Source organism: Bufo bufo, chromosome 1 (genome assembly GCF_905171765.1).
Source record: "Bufo bufo chromosome 1, aBufBuf1.1, whole genome shotgun sequence".
NCBI classification, from domain to species: Eukaryota; Metazoa; Chordata; class Amphibia; order Anura; family Bufonidae; genus Bufo; species Bufo bufo.
The window spans coordinates 780,537,216-780,556,271 of record NC_053389.1 but is presented as its reverse complement, the minus strand read 5'-3'; the positions used below and the strand labels follow the sequence as shown (position 1 = coordinate 780,556,271).

At 45.1% G+C, this 19,056-nt stretch overlaps 1 protein-coding gene across 1 annotated transcript; it reads left to right on the top strand.

The window, feature by feature from the left end:
- Window positions 1-7,149: 7,149 nt before the first annotated feature.
- NEFM (neurofilament medium chain) lies at window positions 7,150-13,675 on the top strand. Its single transcript, XM_040415828.1, has 3 exons — window positions 7,150-8,187; window positions 9,580-9,704; window positions 12,040-13,675. Exons 1-3 carry the CDS (start codon window positions 7,150-7,152, stop codon window positions 13,673-13,675), a joined length of 2,799 nt encoding a protein of 932 aa, XP_040271762.1.
- The last annotated feature ends 5,381 nt before the right edge of the window (window positions 13,676-19,056 follow it).

The window sequence follows — 19,056 nt, the reverse complement described above, 5'->3', positions numbered from 1 at the left end:
GGTCTACTTAGGAAGAACTTTTCTAGAATGACATAAGACAATATGATCCAGGCTGGAAGGGAGGGGCATAGGTGGCAGTCAAAACCAGGACCAAACCTGAAGATCCAGGACCTTAATGCAAGTGGGGAAAAATGGGCCATACCTATAATTCACCACTTATAATAATGGTTGACCTATGTGGAAGAGGAGGCTTTGGGCTCCGTCACGCACCAGACCTCAGGTGTGATGGCCACCTCTGCCCTCTTATAGGTCCCACCCTGCCCCGGTGCCTGAGAAAATTCATTATTATAATTATTATAAATGGCAAATGGTAAATGGTAGGTGAGGTCCTTTGCATTGGGTTTAAGTTATAGCTCTGGGGAACGGTGTGGGGCCTGGTGTGTTACCGCATGAGTGGCTTGTCGCTGGTATTATAACAACATTACTGAGGTGAATAGATTTTTCTCTGTGTTCAGGGTATCATCTGGGATTATTGATCGTACTGCCCATTTGGAAAAGAAAAGGGGATGGTGTCTCCTTGGCTTCTTCTTCTTTAAAAGACCCCAGGGATCACGTGCACAACGCTTTGTCATTATGATGAATGATGAGGAGACTCTGGTATGGGCTTCTCAGCTATCAAGAAAGGAAATCCTATAATTCAGATGCTTCACGTGGCTGGTGAATTATCAATATAGTATGGACAAGACAAGATATTATTAGATTGACAATTTTCATTGCTGCTTTGGCTTGGAGGTCCACTAAGCAAAATGGAGAGCCGTTCTACATGTAAATGCCCTAATATACTGGCTATAAGAACCTGCACAAAGGACAGGACAGCTATGGAGAAATAAATTCCAGGAGTGACCACTGACAAACTACATTATGGACTGATGTTTAGGATGGTCTACAGCAGTGGTCTCCAACCTGTGGCCTTCCATTTGTTGCAAAACCTCAACCCCCAAACATGCCCTGCATCTTTAATTGGGCCGAGCACCTGTGTGGCCATCACATCACCAGTAGGACCAGAGTAGGGCCTAAAGGTGAGAAAAAATACAGAGTAGAGTACAAAAGAGGCTGCTTTTTCTGCCGTGTAGGTGCTATCATCATGTTGGACAGTGCCATGTGCTGACATGGGGAGATAATGAATATTGTGGGGTGGAGGGGTGGACGGACCCACTCATGAGACCCACCAAGGTGTTAAACAGGCCCTGATGACCAGGACCATTTTGAATCCCCAGGGAAATGCTTTTTGTAACATGTTTTTGCAGGTTTTGAAAGGTGAGCTGGTTAATTGTACTATTACTATGAAAGTCTGCTACCTGTGAGAATGCTTTGTGCTAATACTGAGGACTGTACCTTCTGCTGGTAGACTTGTGTTAAATCAAGTAGCTGGGTATACATTGAACCATAATAGGTTATGTGCACACTTAGGACCCTCACAGATTGTCAAAACAAAGGACCTTCAAGACCACAGCCCAGACCTCCTAAGTGTCCCCCTTTTGGAGAGGCAGTGCCTACTTTTGACCCAAATCCTCCTGTCCTTGTTTGCTCTGCAAATGTCCCTCTTTTTAATCTTAGGTATAGATTTACATTATTACTGTATATTTACAATATTGATCCAGAAAGTGTTTGTCTGGTTCCTATTTGTATATTAGAGTCCACCTTGTATATTATCTCATTATTGGATACAATTAGGATTTTAGAAATTTCTATGTTCGGATAATTTTTCGCACTTCTTTTGTAAAAGAAAACTGATAGCGTATAAATATGCAGGAAAAATGCTTCTTTCACACAGTGAACCATAAGTGTCCATCTTTGACTATCCAAAAAGTTGGGAGGTATGACAGCCAGAAGTAGTTTGAAAGGAGCAGTAGTCATACATGCAGTCTGGGGGCAAACTCTTTAAGGAGCACCTGTCCACAAAATCCACCCTATTAAACCATACATCTGGCTCGGTAGCGTTGATCCCGTGGATTAAAACAATGCCTGTCTGGTGAAAATTGGTTGCGGTGATCCCGAGTATGATTGTATGAATAAGGAGTTCAGTGCACAGAGGGGAGTGGCCAGTGCTGACAACTGAGGAGCTGAGCTGAGGCTAGGCTCCTCCCCTCAGAACAGTTAAGCCCTCATTCACACAAAGAACACAAGTCTTTTTTTCTCAGGATTGCCATAACTGATTTTCACAAGACTAGTATCATTTTAATCAGCGGGGTCAACCCTACCAGGTAGTATATCTGATTTAATACGGTCGATCTTGCTGAATGGTGCCCTTTAAGGAGGTCCATTGACCCACCACATGTACTAAATTGCTGAATTACCCAGAGAAAATGCCTACCAAGACTGGAAGAACAGACAGATGTTATCCTGGGTTAGACTTAAACCTAAGATCCCGATGCGGCAAAGAGATATATACCTATTTCTAGCAATTTGTGTTCCTGTACTTTAATTGAAGGATGCCTTTAACTACAACTTAAAGATGTGAGTTGAGACAGTAAGTAAAACACTACCAGCTGGGGTTTCTGAATTAATAGACTGCAAGCAGGCAGAGGGTTAAATATTGATTAACTTTCCCTTTTGTAAATTGATCCTGTTGAACCACAACCCTGTGCTGAGCAAACCGAATACTCCCCCTCCTCTGCAAACCATAGCACTATCCCTGGTGGACCACCACTCCCCACCACCCCCTCCATGTGGTCTGAAGCATTTCTCTGCATTAAGGTAATGCAGAGATTCAGGATGCCTGGATAAAAGGCTGATTAATGGACATGCCGCCACCCTCCCCATCTGTCACAGCGCCATGCCTGGGCTGAAGCCTCACCCTTTACTTGTCCTGCACACTTCTTAATGCAGGGTGGGGACGGTTGCCAGCGCCCTGCTTCGCTCTTAGCTGCAGATCTGGCTCATCCTCACATTGAATGCAGATATCCCCCCTGCAGCTTCTAAGATATCTTGAAATTGCTGCATTTGGCATCATTACATTCTGACGTCTCACATTGTACTTGATAAGAAGGACGCACTGTACTTGTCGAGTCAAGAATATTATTTGCAGGGATAATTCCCTGTCTACACTCAGATGGTAGACAGTGTATTGGTTATTGCACATCATATTGCTTTCTCGCACCAGGTTAATTCTCGCCTTCGGGCGGATGGTACAAATTAGGGTCTCGCATATACTTGAGGTGCTCCCCCTACTAATACATTTCTTTATTTCATCCTATTACTGTATATCCCACGCTCCTGTTTGTTTTCTCCAAAGCCACCCAGTTGTATAACCAGAAAAGGGCTGTCTGGACATGTGGCTATGGTTCTGGATGAGAAAGGGGCTCCAACAAGCCACCCTGCCTTGACCAAGGTTACATCAGTAAAGGAAAGGCATGCTGTAGCTAACCCTTCCTTGTATGTGAAAAGGGTAGTATGAGTCTGACCTCCTGGGCCTGTAGAGAAGCAGAGGCCTGTGAATGTCTAGACCACCCATGAGGAACAGCATGGAGCTAGGAGTTAAAAATCAGAATTGAAGGGAACATTTCAGCTGTTTCTCAGTCCCTAAACCTCCACCTCTGCCTGGTACACAACTAGAGATGAGCAAATTAATTTATACAACGCAGTTCTATATATGCATAGTGTGGTGTAAATGATAGCCGTGCCCTCTAATAATAGTCTTAGCGCTCTCCTGAACTGCTGAGTGTCTTGTGTCGTTCTGCTGAGTAGCTGCCTCCAGTCTAATTAAAGATTAAATACATAAAGGAAGGAAATGTCATTTTTTTTTACTACGGTCTGATTTCGGGAAGTCAGCAGAGCTGACCTTATCTCCTCCTGCATCGTATAGGTGAACCCTTTCAACCTTTCCAAGACATTGTTTTTAAGCGCCCGCTCCTTGCTGCCCGCAGCCTCTGGCCGTGCTGCCAGTAGGACTGCAGTGGTGGCTGCATTATCAGCGTCTGCAGTGTAGTCAGGACTTGGCATCAGACACAGTAGAGCAAGCATAGCCAAGGGTGGATATCTCCAGCAATCAGACCATATTTAAAAAGTTATATGCAGGTGACTGGAGTGTCACCAGTTTGATCGTGGATGATCAAGGCCACAGCGGGCCACCAGGATAGTTGCCCAATACCGATTACAAAAAACAAAGATATCGTAGGTCAAGTGATGTCACATGGGCTAGGCTAAGTCGCAAGAAGGCCGCGGTGCTACTGTGAGTGCTGGTGCCTTCACAAATAGCTGGTCAGCAGGGGTCCCAGGTATAAAAGTCCTGGACAACCCCTTTTTAAAGACCATATCTGTGTTTTAGTATCTCCCATAGACCAAAGCTAGAGAAGAGTCGGAGCAAACCCTGTGCTTGAGCTATAACTGCCAGTGAAGTAAGTGGGCACCGCCATGATGTCATGTTACACATGGCTAATATGCTATGTTCACACTTGCTAATTCTCCAGGAACGTCCAGGAGGCTCCTGAAAAAAGGAGAGACCTCGTGGACTCCACCATTAGATGCGGACTGAGAACCCAAAGTGCATTGGGCAGGGGTGACATATAAAATGGGTAGAGCACTGTACACATGGGTTGAACTCAAAGGCTGGGGCTCTGTACAAAGGAAACATGTCCACTGCAGGAAAATTTTCAGCAGCGTGCTTGGCATGCCCTACTCAATATTCTCCTGCAGCACAACTTGTATATGTTGGCAAGTACGGCCATGTTATACAGGTTGTGCTGGACCTCAGCCGTTTACCCAACCACAGCCAGTGCTGTGCGTCATTTTGGCATCCATCATGGTGGTATGTATAGGCATACCTTTTTCTTTTTTCAACTAAGCATCATAAACAATGGAGACCTATGGTTACGGTATATACAGTGGCATAAGTCGGAGGCTTCCATTGGGCACAGAGTCTTACTGCAATGGAATATAATAAATGGCATAATGTACGTCCTGTAGAGCCATGCCACGTAGATGCCATTGGGTTCTTGGACAGAGGGCTTAGCCTTGGCTGGTCCCATTGCTTTGTTATAGGATGATGCTCCTCTACTGAGGAACTGCATTATGAGCAGGTAAGGGAGTGGTGAATTGCCCCAAGGGTCCCGGGAGGTGCAAACACCAGGCCCTTTGGTCTTGGCTATCAAACCCCAGCATTAGAATGGTGGCACATCTTTTCTAGGTGATATGTCTTCAACAAAAAATGCGGAGCAATTCCTAATAATGTTCTATAAGACAGATGGTTATTTCATCCCATTACTCCATAATGGACAGTTGGATGCCATAGTACGAGGTGAGTCACCCGCTGAGTGGTCTGTGATGAACACCATTGACTGATTCCCTACTTTACATGACATCTCAATCCAGAACCAGAGCTCATCTATATAATGCCTAGCATGGTTGAGTCCTCCTGAAAATTCATCATGGACTACAGAATATCTCCTACAGCAAACCACAGCCGCCGAGCGAGCAAGGTAAGGATCTGATGCAGTTGTCTTGGAGAGACTGTGAGCTCTAACGCTTCCTTGACCAAACAGTTAGAAGTACTTTGACCAGTCAAAGAACAGGAAGCATTATAAAAATCACAGCAGAAGATGGTAAGTGGCGATATGTGTACCCTTGAAGCTTAATATTGATAACCTATCCTCGGGATAAGTCAACAATATGACATCGGGGAGGGTCTGACTCTCAGCACTCCTACTGATTAGCTGTTTGAGGATCTTACATGGCAGCTTACCAAGCACAGCACCGTCCATTGGTCAGTGGCCGTGCTTGGTATTGCAGTGCTCCTGCAGCACCATGGCCAACTCGAACAGCTGATGGGTGGTGGTGCTGGGAGTCAGATCCCCATCAATCTGATACTGATGAGCTATCCCAAGCATAGGTCATCAAAATCTCAGTCAATCCCTTCAATGATAAACAGCTAACAGGGGACCTAGGACCCCCACTGTTTAGCTACAATCTGTGGGGGAACCCAGAAGCAAGCGTTCAATTTCTTTGCAGCTCCCCTACAGGAGAAATGAAGCATTACAAAGCTATGATTGACATTTTACTGTCCGTTTAATGGAGATGCAACAGGTGGCCATTCGCTCTGAGTAATAGATGTAGCTCCTGGACCCCCCTGGTAGATTAATTTTAAAGTAGAATTTGTAGACTGGACATCCCCTTTTAATGTCAAGTCGAAAGAATGTAAAGTAAGTAAACCATATATCTAATATTAATTAGACGCATGATTATACATCATTGCAAATTCCCACCATTAGAGTTATGGGAGAGAAGGGCTGGACACTTGAAGAACATGGTAATATGGCTGCTAACATAGAGCAATAGTTCATTGCACAGTAAATGCAGATAGCACCTATACAATATTCTATATAATATCGTATAATGTCTTTTAGGCAAGCTCTGTGTAAAATACACTAATGTACTTGAGCCATGTCATGCACTGTGGCAAGTAAAGAGTCCTTCTTGTTTTTTTATAGAAGGAAATGGGTCCATTCCTTATCTAAACTGCTCGGAACATATGTAGGTTGGGCATGAATGCAGCGATGCATGAGGAAGGTGGTATCAGGACATGTGTGATTTCATGGCAGCAGTGTACTGGGTGACTAAACATGGGTGGTGGGTGCTGAAGAACATAGATTAAGACATAGGACCTCTCTGGGAAGAACATCCACCGTTCTGGGATCATGCAGTTTCCAGATCAGAAGGAACTTCTTACAATCCATAGTCAATGCTCTGCAGAGAAAGAGAACAGCCCTTGTCCACGGGGTTGAAGTATCATTGAGTATGACAAGGGCAGCATGCACATAGTCACATTCAGTCTAAATCTTACACTGCAGCAAGGCACGATTTGCAAAAAACATGTGAAGTGCATGCTAGGTCATATGCAAAGTGTATAGGAAGGTATGAAAGCAAGTATTGTATTAAAAGATTAGCTTGGAGAGAAGATTTCTCCCTCTGAGCACCTACCAGAACAGCTATCTGCTGCACACTGCAAGGGGGGAGGGGTAGGCAGCACACTAAACCAAGGAAAGCTCACGCCACGTGTAGAGCAAGAACAACCACTCCCATCCTACAGCGGCAGATCAATCAGGGAGCAGAGAGCCAGTTCCTGCCGTGTTAGCTTCTCTTCCCTGGATATATAAAGGGAAGCCGAGAGCAAATTCTGCGCTGTGAGCCACACACACCAGAAAGTCTTCCAGCATGAGCTACTCTCTGGAAACACTAGGTAGCCCCTCTTATAGGAGGATGGCTGAGATCAGGACCAGCTATGCAAGGACAAGCAGTTCTCCATCCAGTGGTTTCAGGTCTCAGAGCTGGTCCAGAAGCACCCCAAGCACTATTTCCTCCTCCTATAAGAGAAGCAACCTGGCAGCGCCCAGAGGGTTCAGCTCCGGTGACAGTTTGGATTTCGGTCAGTCCTCTGTCTACAACGGGGACTTCAAGCAAGTCCGATCCAGCGAGAAGGAGCAATTGCAAGGACTCAACGATCGTTTTGCTGGTTACATCGAGAAAGTCCATTACCTGGAGCAGCAGAATAAGGAAATTGAGGCAGAAATTCAGGCTCTAAGGCAAAAGCAGAGCGGATACAACCAGTTGGGTGACATCTATGAACAAGAGCTGAGAGAGTTGAGGTCTAACTTGGAACACGTCAACCACAACAAGGCTCAGATCCTTTTAGACTCTGAACACCTAGAGGAAGACCTCCAGAGGCTGAAGGACAGGTATGAAGATGAGGTCCGAGTTAGGGATGAAACAGATTCCAACATCAGGGCCATGAAGAAGGACATTGAGGACACGTCCTTGGTAAAGGGGGAGTTGGACAAAAAGGTGCAGTCCTTGCAAGAAGAGATTGCCTTCCTCAAGAACAACCATGAAGAAGAAGTCAATGAGCTATTAGCTCAGATCCAGGCCTCCCATATCACAGTAGAAAGAAAGGACCTCCAGAAGACAGATTTGGCCTCTGCCTTGAGGGAAATCCGCTCTCAGCTAGAAGGGCATTCCAACAATAACATGGTGCAGACGGAGGAAGTCTTTAAAAATAGGTATGCAAAGCTAACAGAAGCTGCAGAACATAACAAAGAAGCCATCAGGTCTGCCAAAGAGGAGCTAGCAGAATACAGAAGGCAACTACACACCAAAACCGTAGAGCTGGAATCTGTCAAAGGAACCAAAGAGTCACTGGAGAGACAGTTGAATGACATCGAGGAGAGACACAACCATGACTTGACCAGTTACCAGGTAAGCGAACTCAATAAATTGGAGATTGGGACTATGAGACCATGGGAAGGAGTTGTTCTGGGATGAACTGAAGATGGGAGACTAGAAACAATTGTTGGGAGTTAGAAGTTATCACAAGTGAGTTTTTAGATCTGTGCTCCATCTGTAGATTAGGAAGGAGTTGTCCATGGTGCTAGAATCAATTGAAGATGGTTTTTTTTTTCCAGTTGGGGCTATGGGAATGAGATGTCCATGTGTTAGAACTAATTGTCAGGAGTTTAAAGGGAACCTGTCACCAGGATTTTTTGCATAGAGCTGAGGACATGGGTTGCTAGATTGCCGCTAGCACATCCGCAATACCCAGTCCCCATAGCTCTGTGTGCTTTTATAGTGTGGACAAAAAAAACGATTTGATACATAGGCAAATTAACATGAGATAAGTCCTGTCCCTGACTCATCTCATGCAGAGGACTCATCTCAGGTTAATTTGCATATGTATCAAATCAGGTTTTTTTACACAATAAAAGCACACAGAGCTATGGGGACTGGGTATTGCGGATGCGCTAGCGGCCATGAAGCAACCCATGTCCTCAGCTCTATGCACAAAATCCTGGTGACAGGTTCCCTTTAAACTTATCAGATCTGGGTTTTAGATTCATACTCTATAGGTAAGGGATTGGGAAGGAGTTGTCCATGGTGCTAGAATCAACTGAAGCTGATTCTTGCAGTTGGGACTATGGGAAGGATTTGTCCAGGGTGCTAGAAGCATGTGAAGCTGGTTCTAAGGAGTTGTCCATGGTGCTAAAAGCAACTAAAGCTGATTTTTGCAGTTGGGACTATGGGAAGGAGATGTCCATGGTGCTAGAAATAATTGTCTGGTGTTACAGATCACAAGTGGGTTTTGGATCTGCTATAACATAGTCGTTTCTGGATAGCTGACAATCACTTACCTTTTGCCTTTCAGCTGTAGTGATTTCCCCAGGGTCCTAGGGTGGGATCTCCTGTGGGTGTGTTATAGGTGACACATGTCTATGACAAGAGGGTGCAGGGTTTGCAAGTTCTGCATTAACACGTGTAGGGGGTGTGGTGCAGATTGCTTTAATGACGCAGTGTGATTCCTTCTGTGGGGGAGTGACGCAGTGTGGCTGGGTGTGGCGCAATGACAATGCATGCCGTCTGTTTGCAGGGGGGTGGGGGGCTCAGTGCTATGGTTCTCGGGGGGACCTGCTTAGATTTTGCTGCAGTGAGTTTGTGCAATTAGGCGTCTAATACAGGAGGAGTGGCTGTGCGTGCTGCAGTATGACAGTGCCCATGTCTACAGCTGCTGCGGGAGGAGATAGAAGTCACTGGAGGTCGTATGACAGCTCAGCACTAAATAACTCTCTCCTGACGTTTTAACCCTTCCTCCTGTAGGAAACCATCCAACAGCTGGACAATGAGCTGAGAGGAACAAAATGGGAGATGTCCCGTCATCTGAGAGAATACCAGGATCTGCTCAATGTCAAGATGGCTCTGGATATAGAAATTGCTGCATACAGGTACAAGGGCAGAGCCAGCAGAATATTAATAGCACTGCAGAGAGCGCAGCTAGCAGAAGGAAAACTTTCTCATCCCACAGCGAGGGAAGCAATGGCAACCAATCAGACAAAATACTAGTACTAACCAAATGTCAGCCCGTGCAGTAGGCAAGCAAGATGAGGGGTCTCCATCCAGTAGGCAAGCAAGATGAGGGGGTCTCCATCCAGTAGGCAAGCAAGATGAGGGGTCTTCATCTAGTAGGCAAGCAAGAGGAGGGGGTCTCCATCCAGTAGGCAAGCAAGAGGAGGGGGTCTCCATCCAGTAGGCAAGCAAGATGAGGGGTCTCCATCCAGTAGGCAAGCAAGATGAGGGGGTCTCCATCCAGTAGGCAAGCAAGATGAGGGGTCTTCATCCAGTAGGCAAGCAAGATGAGGGGGTCTCCATCCAGTAGGCAAGCAAGATGAGGGGTCTTCATCCAGTAGGCAAGCAAGATGAGGGGTCCCGTGCAGTAGGCAAGCAAGATGAGGGGTCTTCATCCAGTAGGCAAGCAAGATGAGGGGTCTTCATCCAGTAGGCAAGCAAGATGAGGGGTCTTCATCCAGTAGGCAAGCAAGATGAGGGGTCTCCATCCAGTAGGCAAGCAAGATGAGGGGTCTCCATGGAGTAGGCAAGCAAGATGAGGGGTCTCCACGCAGTAGGCAAGCAAGATGAGGGGTCTCCATGCAGTAGGCAAGCAAGATGAGGGGTCTCCATGCAGTAGGCAAGCAAGATGAGGGGTCCCCGTGCAGTAGGCAAGCAAGATGAGGGGTCCCGTGCAGTAGGCAAGCAAGATGAGGGGTCTTCATCCAGTAGGCAAGCAAGATGAGGGGTCTCCATGCAGTATGCAAGCAAGATGAGGGGTCTCCATGCAGTAGGCAAGCAAGATGAGGGGTCTTCATCCAGTAGGCAAGCAAGATAAGGGGTCTCCATGCAGTATGCAAGCAAGATGAGGGGTCCCCACCTGAACATAATCCTAGCTTTTCTTCAAGCGGTTGCCAAGTCATTAACTAGTAAAAGTATGGAAGTCAAAAGTTACAAATACATGCCCATACCCTACCCGGAGGGAGGGGGGGGGGGGGGGGGGCTGCGGGTGACAGGAAGATTTAGCATGGGGGATCATATAAAAGGAAAAAAGGAAAGGCTTGAGCCCATGTGCTTATCATTATTCACAACTGCTTTATAGCACTATGAATGGTGCAGTTTAGTAAAGCCATGCACTGGGTTACCAAACTGAAGATGAGTTGAGTTTGTCATTGACACTGCTCCTTTATGTGTGTTTTCAGCAAGTTATTACAAAAGGACCAGGTAAATGACAAATTCAGTCTGCTACATCCGTATACTCAGTTGCAATAAATGGTTGCCATACAGTAATTGACGCATGTTCACCAATCTCGTGGTAGGTCTAGTTGTTAAATAGCTGAATAGGTCATTTTATAGAGTTTGTGCGCATGACCCAAAAAGGTTCAGGGCCTGGTAATAGTAACTGATCATATAGAAGATTCCCTGTAATAGTAAAGAAGTGAATTACTTTCTAGTATAGTGTTTTATATTTATTCTCTCTAAAGGGAGTCTGTCAGCAGTTTTGACCCTGCTAAACTGCTGCCAGCACTAGGTAGGGGCTGGAGAGAGCAGGGTAAAAATAACTTTTGTGGAGCTTTTATTATCAGGAGTAGTGTGAATATGAACATTTTGTTATCTGGCTGCAAGTGACCAGGGGGCGGAGCCAAGTGATTTCTGCATTGAGCTGCTTCACAACTCCTCCCCACTGCTGTGAATGAAAGCTGTATCATCCAACCAGGAGACCACTACAGCTGTCACTCAGAGCAGAGGGGAGGGGCTGAACAAAAAGTTCATATTCACAGTACTCCTGATAATAAAAGTTATGCTCTCTACCTAGTGCATGGTTAAAACTGCTGATAGACTCCATTCAAAGGTTTCAGCAGTTAAATTAACATTTCAGAACACTGTTCTTGCTAGTGTACACTTCAAGAGGGCATGACACAAGAACAGTTCCATAGAACTATCCAGTTTGTCTGGAATATTCCTTTAAAATGATATGTCAAAGGGGTAAAGGGATCCTATCAGGGCAAATTACACCCCTAAAGCACCACCTCAGACATATTCTGGTGCAGGCACAGTAAGGGGAGGTCTACTGACCTTTTCAGCACAACCTTCATTATTCTTTTTTTAGACAATATGGCAATTAATAAAAGGTATAGTGACATGTTGAGAAAACAAATCTGCTACAGTATCAGTCTGTGGTCTTTCTTCCAGGTGCTAGTAGTAGTTTTAACAATTCTTCTCTTTTCTCCATAGAAAACTCCTGGAGGGAGAAGAAACCCGCTTCATCTCATTCTCTAGCCTACCTTCAGGACCTTCAGCTCCACTCAGACAAGCACCTATTACTATAACCTCCACCAGGGTACAGCAGTCACGAGCAGAGCCTCCTAGAGTCAGAGTCCAACACAAGTTTGTTGAGGAGATCATTGAAGAAACCAAAGTTGAAGATGAAAGGTCAGATCTGGAAGCAGCATTGGCTGCTATGGCAGAAGAGTTTGCATCAGGGCTGCTGGGGGAAGAAGAGCAACAGGAAGATGAAGGTGAAGGTGAGGAGGAAAAAGAAGAGGAGGTTGAAGAGGAGATTGTGGCAGCTGTAGAATCTACTGTACAGGCAGCAGCTCCTGGGGAGGAAGAGGAGGGAGAGGAAAAGGAAGAGGAGGCAGAGGAAGAAGAGGGGGGAAAGGGGGATGAAGAAGCAGAGGAGGAGGGAGAAAAGGGTGAGGAAGAAGAGGAGGAAGGACGCAAAGCAGAGGACGAGGTAGAAGAAGGCGAAAGAGAGGAAGATGAAGAGAAAGTAGAAGAGGAAGCAGCAGAGGAGGAAGAAGTGAAAGCAGAGGAAGGAGAAGAGGAAGGGGAGGGAGAAGGAGAAGAAGAGGAAGGAAAGACAGAAGAAGATGAAGGTGAAAAGGGAGAAGATGAGGGGGAGAAAGAAGAAGAAGGAGCAGAAGAAGCAGAAACAGAGGTAGAAGGTGGGGAGGGAGAGGCAGAAGAAGTAGATGCTGGAAAAGAAGGAGAGGAGGAAACAGAGGAGGCAGAAGATGAGAAGGAGGCAGAGGGTGAGAAGGAGGCAGAAGATGATCAGGAGGCAGAAGCGGCAGAGGAAGAGGCTGCTGAGGAGACACAAGAAGATGAAGTAGTAGAGGAGCCTTTTGTGGAGACTAAGATTGTAAGGGTAAAAGCAGCAGTGCAGGAGGCAGAAGTAGAGGAAGCTCAAGAGGAAGCAGAGGAGGAGAAAGAGGGTGGTGATGAGGAAGAGGGAGAAAAGGGAGAGGAAGAATCAGCAGAGAAGGCTGGAGAAGAAGAAGTAGATGGGGAAGCAGTTGAAAGCTCGGAGCAACAAGAAGAGAAAGCAGGAACAGATGAGAAAGAAAAGGAAGAGGGAGAGGAAGAAGAGGCCAAAGCAGAGGAAGAATCTGGTGAGGATAAAGAAGCTGAAACAGGAGAGGAAAAGGCAGAGTCCCCTGAAGAGAAAATTGTAGAAGAGATTATCCCGGCATCTAAGGCAGCTTCTGTGGGAACTGAGAAAGAGGAAGAAAAAGAACAAGAAGAAGAAAGCAGCCCCAGGGATGACGGGAAGGAAGATACTGCAGTAAATGGAGATGTACAAGAAGAAAAGGAAGAGAGTGAAGAGAAAGGTGTAGTCACCAATGGTCTCGATGACAGCCCATCAGAGGACAAAGACAGCAAGAACCAGCAAACTGTTATCATAACCAAAAAGATTGAGACCACAACCAGCGAAGGTGAAGATGGAACCAAGTACATTACAAAGTCTGTGACAGTCACCCAGAAGGTAGAGGAACATGAAGAAACTATCCAGGAGAAGTCCGTGTCCACAAAGAAGTTGGAAAAAGTCACTTCACATGCAGTAAAGGAAGTTAGAGAAGATAAGTAAAGACATAGTCATAGCATTTCCAGCAAGCAGCAGGACTGAAAAGCCATACGATAAACTGCATGTAAGGTGACAGCTTCTAACGGGCTTATAGCAGAAGGGGTTCTCTCGTGGGGTGGGGGCTCCAGACACTGTATTATTACCTGTGCAATACTCCGGGGCTGGGAAATGCATGCAAGCTAGAGATGTGTCCCTCCCACACAACTTGGGGAATTCACAAACAAAATCAAAAAATCCCAAAAAAATACAATTCAACCCACTGCATGATTTGTCAAGAAAAGGACAGAAATGAGAATTTCCTAATTTGCTGTGGGTCTGGGTGAAGATTTTGAGATCCTTGAGAGTCCTGAGATGAAATATGCAAAAAGAACCAACTGAGCCAAAAAGGAAGGTGGGATGGGACCATGAAACGGATGTTTTCTCGCCTTAATACAAGAAACCTATCCTTATGTTTACCTCACTGGTGCAATTAATATAGACCGCAGGTCATGGGAGAACCTGAAGGAGCTATAACACAACCTGCTGTCAGTTTATGTCAAAGCAAAACCTTGCTCAATAAAAGATCATATTGGAAATCTATCATGTGTGTCTTCTTCTAGCTGGAGTTTACCATGGATGCAGCTCTTTAAAGGGGTATTCTGGTAATCTGACGTTATTCCCTGTCCACAGGATAAGGAATAACTATTACTGTAGATTGGTGGGGATGGGGGTCATGAGACTGCTGGAGACAGCCGAGTACAGCCCACGGCTATTTCCAGAACTTCTTAAAAGATGAAAGGAGCAGCAGTGCCCATTCTCAACCAACTTACATTCATTTTGAGGGTATGGGACCTCCATTCTCATGATTGGTGGGGGTACCAGTGGTAGGACCCCCACCGATCTAATAGATACCCCCTATTATCCTGTGGATAAGGGCATAACTTCAAATTACTAGAATACCGCGATAACGGATTGAGCTGGTCCAGGGGTGCACCTAGCCTTTCTGCTGTATGAGGCGAAAACAGAAACTGTGCCCCCCCCCCTTCCCAATGCCAGTTTCTTAACCTAACCTCTTCACTTCAGCTGCCCCTTTCTTGCCCCTACCTGATGCTGCCTGAGGCGATTGTCTCACCTGGCCTCATTGGTGGTGCACCCCTGAGCTGGTGGTACCTATCATTTCATCAAATGTTTAATGTGTTTGGGACCCAGGTGCTCAGACCCCACCAATCGCTGAAGCTAAGCTGAGCAATGCGCCACTTCAGCTGCATACAGACTCATAGGGGGAGATTTATCAAAACTGGTGTAAAAGAAAATGGGCTTAGTTGCCCATAGCAACCAGTCAGATTCCACCTTTCATCTTCCAAAGGAGCTCTGAAAAATGGTGGACTCTGGTTGCTATGGGCAACTAAGCCGGTTTTCTTTCAAACCAATTTTGATAAATCTCCCACGTAGACCTTCTAAGGAGCCATACATCACGCATTCGATTCTCTGAGGAAATCTGGTCACAGCTGATGAGGCCTAGCACTCAGCTTAACGCTTCTGCTCTGCGTATCAGCTATTGTTAGGGGTCTCAACACCCGGACCCTCAGTATTCAAAAACATCTGATATCTCACTATGACATGTCAACATGTACACCTTAATGCGAATGCGTGCTCCTATATACAGGTCAATCACCACATTGAACAGAGCCACAATGGCACCCCTAGACGTCTCGGGGTACTACTGCACCTCTCTACACTGATTTCATACAGAGGGTTGTCTGTTCCATCAGACGCCATATTACTGAAGACATTGGGAGATATTTATCAAAACTGGTATAAAGTAGAACTGGCTTAGTAGCCCATAGCAACCAATCAGATTCCACCTTTCATTTTTCAGAACTCCTTTGGAAAATGAAAGGTGGAATCTGATTGGTTGCTAGGGCCAATTAAGCCAGTTTTCCTTTACATCAGTTTTGATAAATCTCACCCATTCTCTCCTGGAGTCATTATCATTGCTTTACTTTGTCACCCACAAGCCTCATGTGTCAGCAGCCGGAGACCCTTTAGCTATCACCACCACTGGTGCCTCTCCCTAGAGGAGAATGGGGGTTCCATGTCCACCGTTTGAATGGAGCAGTGGTCGTGCATGTCCACTGGAACCAATCAAGCACTCGGCTAGCTTCATCAATCCCATCACTATCTCTTCATTCAAATCGGGGACATGGAACCCCTCTTCTGGTGATTGTTGGGGGTCCCCGTGGATAGCTGATATGTTATGATGCTGGGAAAATCCTTTTAATGTCTGACTTGGCAATTTGATGGCAGAAAGTTGATAAAATCTAAATAATGTTTTTTTTTTTTCCAATGCAATTTTAGTGCCGTTAGAATTTCTGTAGCCAATCATTGCTCAATCCATTGGATTTACCAAATATGAATTAAAGGGGATGTCTGGTTTAGAAAACCCACTGACTACCCTGTTGTTGGAAAAGATAATACGGAGGATTTCTCATTTGAAATCTCCATTAAGTGTCAGAGAAATTGCACATCTGTGCATTTCATGGACAGCTTATTGACTCCAAGAGTGAATGTTTAATATTTCTTATCACCTATGGTGGCGCTGCATGGAAATGTAATGCTTGCTGCCAGGTTCTCTTACAGATTACAGCTTAAAGCGGTTCTCCAGGAATTAAGAAAATGAAAATACCTAAATATTACTTTATTAGAAATACCTTTCATTAGTTATAATGGCTCATTTTGTCTGGGGAGCAATCATTAGGCGAAATAAAATGGCTGCTGTCCTACTAGTACACACAAAACCTTTCCTAATCACATAGCAGGACACAGCCACATCCCCACCTCCTCTCTGTACTCCATGTCTCCTCATAAACTCCGTTCCTACAGAGATTCAGCTGAAGATCATATTAAACTGTATTCCGGACCATAACCCCTGACAAGCAGAGGGTAGAGGAGGATGAGGCAGCTCTTTACCTCAGTGCTCTGAAGTAACTTCTACTGCTTTGTGATTAGGACAGGTTTTGTGTGCACTATTAGGACGACGGCCATTTTATTTATCCTAATGATTGCTCCCCAGACAAAACGAGCCATTATAACTAATGAAAGGTATTTGGGAATATATTTATAATAAAGTAATATTTAAGTATTTTCATTTTGTTAATTCCTGGAGAAGCCCTTTAAGGGAGCTCTTTTAACCCGTTTTAGTATGCAGGCCCATAGTGATCAGCTGATGGCCCCAAGTCCTGCTCCTGGCACCTCCAGCAAACATCTGATTTCCATAGGGAAGATAAGGCCAGCAATGCATTTCCCCTGCATCGGCCACTAGAGGCAAAATGTAGTATTGCATGGCTTACTCCGCCAGATGCTCCTACAAAGTAGGTCTCTGTTATGGCTCATAGAGAAACCCCCTTCTATGACACCCATGTGCCCCAAAAGGGCATATAATTAGGGGTTGTCTTCATTCTTGCAATTGGTTGGAATCCCAGCATTCAGATCCCCACCAGTCTAGTAGTTATCCCCTATCCAATGGAAAGAGTATACAGTGTTACAACTGGAATAGTCCTTTAAAGAGGACCTGTTACCACAAAATGCTATGCAATCTGCAGGCACCATGTTGTAGAGCAGGAGGAGCTGAGCAAATTGATATATAGTTTTGTGGGAATTGAGTAATTGATGGCATTCCCTGTGTAAGTGTGTATACAGAGAGAGTTGTCAGTCACTCATAGCTGTACACTGGGAGGTGTTATCAGTGATTGATAGTATTCTCTGTGTAAGTGTGTATACAGAGATAGCTGTCAGTGACTGATAGCTGTACACTGGGAGGTGTTATCAGTGATTGATAGTATTCACTGTGTAAGTGTGTATACAGAGATAGCTGTCTGTCACTGATAGCTGTACACAGGGAGGTGTTATCAGTGATTGATAGTATTCTCTGTGTAAGTGTGTATACAGAGAGAGTTGTCAGTCACTGATAGCTGTACACAGGGAGGTGTTATCAGTGATTGATAGTATTCTCTGTTTAAGGGAGCATTCACACGACCGTGTTTTTCTTCCGTGTCTGTTCCACACGGGCCTATTTATTTCTATGGGTCGGCAAAAATTGCGGAATGCCTTTCATTGTCATCCGTGTGCTCTCCATTCGTGTGTCCGTTCCTTTTATTTTAGAACATGTCCTATACTTGGCCGCAAATTGCGGTCCGTGGCCCCATAGAAAGTCATTGGTCCGTAAAAAACGAATAGCACACGGAAATGCATCTGTATGTCATCCGTTTTTTGCGGACCCCTGGACTGAAAACATTCTAGGAAACCCCATTTCAGTCCCATTTCAGTTTTTTGCGGACCGTGAAAAACGGATGACACACGGAAGCACCACGTCCGTATTATACGGACTTATGGAACGGAAAGATAACTGAAGACATACAGAGTGTATACAGAGATAGCTGTCAGTGACTGATAGCTGTACACAGGGAGGTGTTATCAGTGATTAATAGTATTCTGTGTGTAAGTGTGTATACAGAGATAGCTGTCAGTCACTGATATCTGTACACAGGGAGGTGTTATCAGTGATTAATAGTATTCTGTGTGTAAGTGTGTATACAGAGATAGCTGTCAGCCATTGATATCTGTACACAGGGAGGTGTTATCAGTGATTGATAGTATTCTCTGTGTAAGTGTGTATACAGAGATAGCTGTCAGTCACTGATAGCTGTACACGGGGAGGTGTTATCAGTGATTGATAGTATTCTCTATGTAAGTGTGTACACAGAAATAGCTGTCAGTCACTGAAAGTTGTACATGGGGAGGTGTTATCAGTGATTGATAGTATTCTCTGTGTATAGTTTCATACAGAGATAGCTGTCAGTCACTGATAGCTGTATGCAGGGATGTGTTATCAGTGATTGATAGCATTCTCTGTGTAAGTGTGTATACAGAGATAGCTGTCAGTCACTGATAGCTGTACATAAGGAGGTGTTATCAGTGATTGATAGTATTATCTGTGTAAGTGTGTATACAGAGATAGCTGTCAGTCACTGATAGCTGTACATAAGGAGGTGTTATCAGTGATTGATAGCATTCTCTGTGTAAGTGTGTATACAGAGATAGCTGTCAGTCACTGGTATCTGTACTTAGGGGAGATGTTATCAGTGATTGATAGAATTCTCTGTATATGTGTGTATACAGAGATAGCTGTCAGTACCGATAGCTGTACATGGGGGAGGTGTTATCAGTGATTGATAGTATTCTCCATGTAAGGGCTGTTTCACATGAGCGGATGCCGTGCGTGTCATCCGCAGTGTGAATGACAGCCAAGCCCCGCTCTGGACAGCAGAGACATGGAGCATTAACATGATTGATAATGCTCCGTGCCTCTCTGTGTTCTTTTTACTACAAAACCACAGTGACAACTT

What these genes read in the sequence shown, in the direction of transcription:
- NEFM (XM_040415828.1), top strand. Translation starts at nt 7,150, where the DNA reads ATGAGCTACTCTCTGGAAACACTAGGTAGCCCCTCTTATAGGAGGATG. An exon ending in ATGACTTGACCAGTTACCAG is followed by an intron (nt 8,188 to 9,579) that starts GTAAGCGAACTC and finishes TTCCTCCTGTAG; the next exon opens with GAAACCATCCAACAGCTGGA. An exon ending in ATAGAAATTGCTGCATACAG is followed by an intron (nt 9,705 to 12,039) that starts GTACAAGGGCAG and finishes TTTTCTCCATAG; the next exon opens with AAAACTCCTGGAGGGAGAAG.